This window comes from Etheostoma spectabile, chromosome 6 (assembly GCF_008692095.1).
Source record: "Etheostoma spectabile isolate EspeVRDwgs_2016 chromosome 6, UIUC_Espe_1.0, whole genome shotgun sequence".
Lineage (NCBI taxonomy): Eukaryota > Metazoa > Chordata > Actinopteri > Perciformes > Percidae > Etheostoma > Etheostoma spectabile.
The window spans coordinates 27,617,233-27,626,405 of record NC_045738.1 but is presented as its reverse complement, the minus strand read 5'-3'; the positions used below and the strand labels follow the sequence as shown (position 1 = coordinate 27,626,405).

The window sequence follows — 9,173 nt, the reverse complement described above, 5'->3', positions numbered from 1 at the left end:
CATACATACATACATACATACCGGTATTCTAGAGAGAAGGCAAGATGTACAGCAAGTCTTTTTTTTTTAATTATAAACCTTTTCTGTCCTGGCATCCACCTTCCTGGGACTGCTGTCAATAATACTGTCTCTAATCTCTTTTTGTCTGAAATGTCTTTGTAACGGTTCTGAAAAAGCTCCTTTAACTTGACATTACTACAAAGGCCTTGTTTGCTGTCCAACCCACTCCAATTCACGTTATCTGCTTAGAATAGGTACAGTGCCTTGCGAAAGTATTCGGCCCCCTTGAACTTTTCAACCTTTTGACACATTTCAGGCTCCAAACATAAAGATATAACATTTTTATTTTTTGTGAAGAATCACCAACAAGTGGGACACAATTGTGAAGTGGAAGGAAATCTATTGGATATTTTAAACTTTTTTAGCAAATAAAAAACTAAAAAGTGGTGTGTGCAAAATTATTGGGCCCCCTTGCGTTAATACTTTGTAGAGCCACCTTTTGCTGCGATTACAGCTGCAAGTCACTTGGGGTAGTCCATCAGTTTTGCACATCAAGAGACTGAAATTCTTGCCCATTCTTCCTTGCAAAACAGCTCGAGCTCAGGAGGTTGGGTGGAGAGCGTTTGTGAACAGCAGTTTTCAGTTCTTTCCACAGATTCTGATTGGGGCAGGTCTGGACTTTGACTTGGCCATTTAACACTGGATACGTTTATTTGTGAACCATCTTTGTAGATTTTGCTGAATGTTTTGGATCATTGTCTTGTTGGAAGATAAATCTCCGTCCCAGTTTCAGGTCTTTTGCAGAAACAGGTTTTCATCCAGAATGGTCCTGTATTTGGCTGCATCTATCTTCCCCTCAATTTTAATCATCTCCCCTGTCCCTGCTGAAGAAAAGCAGGCCCAAACCTGATAGCCTGCCCCACATGGTTGACAGTGGGGATGGTGTGTTGAGGGTGATGAGCTGTGTTGCTTTTACGCCAAACATATCGTTTTGCATTGTGGCAAAAAGTTTGATTTGGGTTCACCTGACCAGAGCACCTTCTTCCACATGTTTGGTGTGTCTCCAGGTGGCTTGTGGCAAACTTTAGACGAGACTTTTATGGATATCTTTGAGAAATGGCTTTCTTCTTGCAATCTTCCATGAAGGCCATTTTGTGCAGTGTACGACTGATTGTTGTCCTATGGACAGAATCCCCACCTAGCTGTAGTTCTCTGCAGTTCATCCAGAGGATCGTGGGCCTCTTGGCTGCATCTCTGATCAGTCTTCTCCTTGTCTGAGCTGAAAGTTACAGGGACGGCAGGTCGTGGGTAGATTTGCAGTGGTCTGATACTCCTTCCATTTCAAAATGATCGCTTACACAGTCGTCCTTGGGATGTTTAAAGCTTGGGAAATGTTTTTGTATCCAAATTCGGCTTTAAACTTTCCACAACAGTATTACGGACCTGCCTGGTGTGTTCCTTGGTTCATGATGCTCTCTGCGCTTTCAACAGAACCCTGAGACTATCACAGAGCAGGTGCATTTTACAGAGACTTGATCACACACAGGGTGATTCTATTTATCACTATCAGTCATTTAGGACAACAAACTGGATCATTCAGAGATCCTCGCTGAACTTCTGGAGTGAGGTTGCTGCACTGAAAGTAAAGGGGCCGAATAATTTGCACGCACCACTTTTCAGTTTTTTATTGCTAAAAAAAGTTTAAAATATCCAATAGATTTCGTTCCACTTCACAATTTTGTCCACTGTTGGTGATTCTTCACAAAAAATAAAAATGTATATCTTTATGTTTGAAGCCTGAAATGTGTAAAAGGTTGAAAAGTTCAAGGGGGCCGAATACTTTCGCAAGGCACTGTATGTGAAGAAGTCCACAATCATCATAAACATCTTTGCTGCAAAATCACCTTGACACCAGCAGCCATCTCTATGTTTTGTAACTCTAAACATTTTGTCTGATTCCTCTAGATCCATGGGGGTCCATAGTGAATATCCCATTTGGTGAGGTGAAAATTGTGGCTCTGCACACCTTGAGGAAGAGCTGCAGGCCAGTGTCCCTGGGGGGATAGGAGAGTGACAGCCGAAGCGGGACAAACTGCTCTTGTGTTCGAGTTAAAAGCCGCTGTTCAGTTTTGGTCACCACCATTGTCATTGGGGTTTACTGTCCCTACCATCCTCTTTAGTGTCTGTGGGAAAGACTTGTTGTCTTCATGAAGTTTGGCCAGTTCCCCAACAGATCTCTTGAGATGTGGGTTTTACTCCAGTGCCTCGTTGTGGTCCTGTGCCAGATCACATAAAGGCTTGTGAAGCCTGGAGACTTCCCTCTGCGCAGTGTTCCACCAGTCCCTCCACTGCCTGCATGGCGACCGCTGCAGCAGCAGGAGAGGCTGGCAAGGAAAAAACAGCAATTCCACCTAAAGCTGTAAGTACTTCAGTCTTGTCCCAGTCTACGTTCTCTTTCCACTCTGACTCCAACTTCACAAATACATGTTTTTCTCTATCTGGCCCTTCTTCATCAAAATTGCACTGCATGCACTGATTTAGTGTGATGGTGATGGTTAGTATAGAACTCAGGTAAATAAAAAAGGTCATCCTTAAAAAACCCTTTGGCTTTGAATTGACATATTGTATACTCTTGATTTGGAATGCTGGTCTACCTACCCCTTTTAGGTCTGGATCTGGTTGTACAATGGACTTGCTTAAATGAAATAAATATGATATATAGGTTACATTTGCCATCCACTTTTAATTAAGGACCTCCCACAACACAGTGTCTCTGGGGGCAGGCATTGCTGTCAGTGGAGATTAGAATGTCTCATGATGCTCCACACATAAATTAAACACTTCTATACTTGATAGAATATCAAATCATGGGAAAACACTACTGTATGTTTGTAAGCTCTTCAAATTTAATTTTTAGTTATTTCTACAAACACACACAACATCCTTTGTGCAAACATGCTCGCATGGCATGTGTGTCCATTACTTTAGGGCTCAGTCTGAGGTCAGACAGCTCACTCCAGTGAAAAAGTAACCAATTTACTTCAAAATGCAAATTCCAGCTGTAGCCTCATTGGCAAAATGTAAGCATGTGTATACGTTTCCTTTAAGGGACAAATTGACAAATCTGTGTTCAGCCTCCCACTACGTCTCCTGATTTCACTGATTAATCAAGTGAATACAAACTAGGTCTTAATTAAAAGGATCTGGGTATGCTCCCAGCCCAGAAACTTGCAGACCCCCACCATGCAGCTCCACAGCCCCACAAACAAACTCTTAGAATAAATGACCACCATATAAAAGATGAATAATTCACTGTAATGAGGGAACAACTGGGCATATGGTGTCAAAATGAAGAGAAATAGGTGCTTTCCACAAATAAGAACAGTAAAATGGAAGTCATCTCATAAACAAGAACATAACTCAATTGAATAAAAGGAGGTAAACCTAAAAAAATATATATATATTTATCACAGAATGTGCCCTTGACTTAAAGACATTTGTTGAGACCTCAGTGTCACAGCTTTCATTATCTTAAGTAACAGTAAGTAAGTGACCTCAAAACTCAAGACTTATGACAAGGGGTAGAATTATGAATACATATAGACTATCCGTTAATAAGAAGAAAGTGGTAGCTTAACATTAATCATCAGGATTTTAACCTCTGATCATTACAGCTTTAAGCAATCGGATTTTAGCAGAAGGCAATCTGACGTTGGTCACAAGGTGACTGGCATACATACTGCACAAAAGGACAAAACCTGTGTCCTTAAAGTGGAATTATTCCTATGACCCAGCAAATACCTTGGTTATTCTTCAACTGGAGTAACAACCGCCCACTGCATTCATGGACATGTGAGGACAAAATTAGCACACTGTTTTAAGTGCTTCACCAGAACTCAGGGAGGACACAGAAGGAATATTATCTCTTGGTTTTCTAACAAAAAGCTAAACACCTAAACAAACCAGTGTCACTGAGCCTGCAAGTGCAATCCCATTTCATCTCCTGTACAACAGACACAAACACATACAATCATGTACACACATGGCAAGCTCAGTGCATGGACTTCAATTCAGGTGCAATTAAAGTTTGGGCTTAAAAGGGGGCTGAGCCATAGGAGGCAGAGAAGGGCATTTATTGATGGCGCCCTCACATCTCGTTCCTGCATTAAGTTGATTTTAAAAGCAATTAATACACATGGTCAGGGAAAAGTAATAGAGCGCCCTATGTTCTTAACCTGCCGGACATTTCCCAGCCGAAGCCCTGACCAACGCAGCCCTGCTTTGCATTATAAATGACAAGATAAATCTTAATGGATTGAGGATAATCAGCTAGCAATGAAGGCTGACATATACACACGTTCACGAAGCGTACAGGCGCTCACACACATATTACACAAACACAGACGTGCAGACACAAGGGAAATTAAAGGCTTTGAATACGTCTGCATTGATTATTTTAAATTATTAGCCCACCTCTCTTTGGACCTCCAATGCTTTTAGCCTAGGCCTTAACACATTTATAGAGACTTATTGACTATAATTACAACTGAGTCTTGGTAATGGACACATCAATTATGAGTCGCACATGTCTCTGACCAAGCGTTGCTCAGGGATTCCCAATCTAGGGTCCATTAGCGTCTCTCCTGCTGGTCTGAAGCTCAATCAGTCTTTACCTTCACCTCTACTGAAACAGCTATTACCTGGCCGCAATAGATAGTAGCCCTAACATTAGCTGGAGATGCCAAAGAGGAGGCTGTGTCTCCCCACTCAATACGGTTTTACCCAAAAACAAAGGCCCAATAGCTTATGGGGGGGTAAAACTTGAGCGTTCAAATGCTCATGGAGGCATTACAAGGCCTCATATCAGTCATAAGAGGATAAATAATTTATGCAGCAACTGTAAAGTTGAACTTAAGTATTTGTTGTATATCTACATTTTTCTGATCAAAATTGTATTACTAGTCCAAATTAGTGTATAACAAGTGCATCACAATGCATTGATAATATGTGATACCAAGTAAATAATTCTAATATTTGCAGGGAGATCAAATAAAAAAGCAATAGCAATACAAAATACACCTTCCTTATATTGTGTTGTCATGCAGTGCTTTCACGAATTCTTTAAACTGTACATAAATTGTGGAATAATAACTTTGACTCTGCTTTTACACAATGTATGTATACTGAAGTGATGTGTGTATATTTGTGTATGTGTAAAAGAGGAAGAGTGTGTGAGCAAATACAGCAGGATACATACCGGTGTGTGTGCGAATGTGTGCCAGGAAGGCCATGGAGTTGCTGCTCTTGCACACTTTGCCACAGTATTTACACACACTGCCTTGGTTCTCCTCGCGCTCACGGTTGATCTGCTCCGTGTCCTCCACCACGTACTTGTTGACCTCCCTCAGAAGCTCTTCATGTTTCTCTTTGATGTGAAGGAACAGGTCCTGTTCCAACTCAAAGCGGTCGGTACATTTCACGCACTTGAAGCTGGCGCCCCCTTCGGGCAGCTCCTCCACGCTGTTCTGCTCGTTGCGGAGGTGGGCAGCACTGGTCAAATGCTGGTGCAGGTTGCTCTCAGTGTAGAAAGACTTGCCACACACCAAGCAGTGGAAATGCTTCTCCTTGGACGGATGCTTCATTGAGATGTGGACGTTGAGGCCGCTGATGCCATCGGCCATGAAGCCACAGTCCTCGCAGCGGATGCGAGAGCTGCTTCCTTTGGCTTCCTTTCTCCCCTTCATTTCCTTGTGCGTGAGCTTCTTGATGAATGCGGAAGTGGGGGGCAGGAAGCTTGAGGGCATTGATGTTCCTCCAGTCAGACATATCACGGCAGCCTCGCCCTCTAGAGCCAGACCTTCCTGCAGCTCATGCTCAGCAAGGGCCTTCGTGGATACAATGCAAGCATCAAAGGGAAGGGCTTTGGACATCTGGGTATCTGAATGAGAGCTGTCACTTTTTGCATCTGTAATCATCTCATCTGCATTTAAGTGTTCTTCGTCTGCTAGTTTGCCAACTTCCTCCTGGTTTTCTTGCTGTGCGGGCTCAACCACCGCAGGCTGAAGTTCTGCTGGAGCCGGCTGGGGTTCACACCGAGCTGTATGTCCAATTGTATCGCTGGTTGGATCTGGTTCACCACTACTGGAAGATGTAACTCTCTCTGCTTGTTTGTCAGCAGCAGCAGCAGGCACTGTGGCAACCAAGGGTGAAGCTGTATTCTGACTTTCCATCGCTTGGCTGTTATCAGAACAAGAGTCAGACTCATCTGTGGAGCTATGGGGTTCACATTCAGGGTTAGAGTTTGCCCCCACAAGCTCTATGACCGCCTTTAGCTTCAATGGGTGTGCCAAAAATTTCTGGCCCTCACTCGCGCTTCCTAGCGGCTCCAGGTATCTCTGGCTTTTCTGTTTGTGCTTTTCTGTGTTGGCATGACGAGACATTTCCCTGCTTGTTACAGCATAGTAGCTACATGCTAGACACACATACTCAAAATCTTTGGTGTGCTTTCTCTTGACGTGAAGATGGAGCGAAGGGATTGATTGAGCAACAAAATCGCAATGGCTACAAGCATTGACAGAGTCATATTTACTTTTTTTCTGGCTTGGGTCTGACTGAGTTTGCTCTTCTCCACAATGTTCTTTTGAGGCTGTGATGTCAGATTCCAGTTCTTTGTCGGTGGTCTGTGAGGCTGTGTTCGGTTTCTCGGCTTGGGCATTTGTGGGTTCCTGTGAAGATACACTTGTTTGATTGTCGACTTGGTTCTTATCTGCGCACTCTTGTGCACGCCGAACATGTTTCTTGGTGAAACAATGGCGATCCATGTCTCCTTTGGTCACACAGCTGTAGTTGCACAGAGTGCAGCTGTAGCCATACTCCTTGCTGTGTTTGCGACGAACGTGGACACTGAGGTTAGCAGCGTTGGACACTACCAGGCCACAGTATCCACAAGTGGTTGTGGATCCATGCTTTGCTCTTCCTCTTTTCTTTCTGGGAGACTCAAGCTCGGCATCTTCCTCGTCAACCAACACAGCTTTGACAGCATCCACTTCCTCTTCAGTTTCCTGATTTCTTTTTGTCAAAGCCATAACCTCTACGTTAGCACCATCTCCAGCATTCTCTCTACTTACTGTCTCAACGTAGATTTCAAATGAGGAAGACTCTGTGCTTTTCTCCCTTTTCTGCTGCTGCACGTGACTATCAGAGGACAGGTGAGTATCCATCCACTCAGATGTGGCCGAAAAGAAGTTGCACAATTTGCAACGGTACCACTCCTGGTTTGGGTGTTTGATTCGAGCATGGCTCTCCAGCAACGCAGAGGTGCTGACCCTAAAATCACAGTTCGTACACTTGAGCTGGAACCGGCTGAGCCCGCGTTTTGCCACACGAGTTGGAGTAGCCTTCAGAGCGCTGTCAAGATCCTCAGCATCCTTTTTGTCATCCATATTGTCACTCCCACCAACTGAAAAAAAACATTCAAAAGAAACACTTTTTCAAGTCTCTTTTCAACCACTTTTAACAATTCAGTTAAAAGAATGTGTGCAATTCTTACTCTGAACATTACATAGTTATAGTGAAATAAAACATAGCATTGCCTCTTTCTATATTTAAACTAACACCTAATGCCAATAATATGTTTACTGGCATATCTGCCAAAACGTTCTTTTTTAGATAGGATTAACATGTAATGCTTGGAACTTCAAACCTATCCATATGTTAATGAAATCTTTCTTATTCAAATATTGACCAAACTACCTAACATCTTTAAAATAAACATGTACTCAGTGTGTGGCTGATTTCAACCGACTGGATTGGAGAAGGGCATATACTCACATGTGTATGGGGTGTCTTTGGTGTGGTATCTCTGAATATGCACATCTAGAGGGGACTTGTCCCTAAACTCTTGTCCACAGTAGTTGCAAGAATATATCATTTTTGGTTTTGGGGTTCGCTTGCTTACTCTTCTTTCTTGGGTAGAGATCCCCTCCTCAGGATCTGCCTGCTGTTTGTCTGTAACAGCTTCCTTTTTAATTAAACTACTTGTGTTCACGGTGTTGTCATTGACTGACGACCTCAGCTCATCAAGGTCAGACTCCTGGTTTTGTTCGACTTCAGCAGCACTTTCTGTCTTCATGTCTACTTCCTGTTGGGTTTTAGCCGGATTTGCGTCAGAGATATTTTCAGATGGCTTTGTGGCTCTATTCTTTGAGTTTTTTCCATGCTTTCTTGCATAGTGAATCTTCAGTGATCTTGGACATTTGGCTGAGAAGCCACAAAGTGTGCAGAGGCTATCCCCATCTTCAGGTACAGAGTCTGGCTGCAGCCTCTTGGCAAGTTCCTCATCTACTTCACCAGGCTCGGCAGTCCGACTGGATGAGTCTCTTTCAGTGTCCTCCATTTCCAAATCATTTGGCTTCACTTTCCCACTGGTGTCATCTCTGGGCACTTTGTCCTCAACAGCCTCCTTTCCTGATATCAATGTTTTATCCATATTATATAATGCTATGTCTATATAACAGTACAGTTGTTTGCGGTCATCAAGGCTGGATCAAACTCCTGAACCGAAAAAAAACAGAATTTGTGTCACAATTTAGTGAATGGAAGAGAATTCTGGAAACAGTGTATTGCAGTGTATTTGTCACAAACAAAAGATCCTGAAAAGTGTTCAACGTTCAACAACACTATATTCCTTAACACAAGTAAATGTTGCCATCTAGTGCTGCCAGGCCCAAATTGTTTGGTTTAAACGTGCCAGCATGAAAGTTTGCTGTTGCTGCTTATTTAAAATCGTAAAAACAACTCCACTTAAGTCACTGTAATTTAATGGAGAATACATATGGTATTGTTGGTTTGAGAATCATTACTAAATGCTTTTAGGCATGAGCTAGAGTCATTTCCACAATTAGATCAGTAAAAGTATATATTTCTAATGTTTTACTTTTACACAGTTGCAAGTCTTAACATGTATTTTTGAGTTTTCTATTTGCTTGTAATTTTTGTATTTGGAGCATATTTCTTTTTGCCACATCTACTTAAACAAAGTGTGTTTCTTAAGTTTGCTTGTGTGTATATGTGTTTTACTTACACTACCGGTCAAAAGTTGGGGGTCACTTACAAATTTCCATGTGACTCCATTATAGACATAATACCAGCTGATCTGAGTGGGTGGCTGATCT

At 42.5% G+C, this 9,173-nt stretch overlaps 1 protein-coding gene across 2 annotated transcripts in view; it reads right to left on the bottom strand.

Annotated features, from left to right (window-relative positions):
• znf407 (zinc finger protein 407) overlaps nucleotides 1-9,173 on the bottom strand; it is a 160,666-nt gene that overhangs the window by 149,675 nt on the left and 1,818 nt on the right. For both annotated transcript variants that reach the window (XM_032518478.1, XM_032518479.1), the window contains exons 2-3: nucleotides 7,831-8,553; nucleotides 5,258-7,459 (exon numbers count right to left, since the gene is read on the bottom strand). In XM_032518478.1, coding sequence (XP_032374369.1) covers nucleotides 5,258-7,459; nucleotides 7,831-8,488 — 2,860 coding nt within the window. In that variant the 5' untranslated portion in view covers nucleotides 8,489-8,553. The remainder of the gene's footprint in view (nucleotides 1-5,257; nucleotides 7,460-7,830; nucleotides 8,554-9,173) is intronic.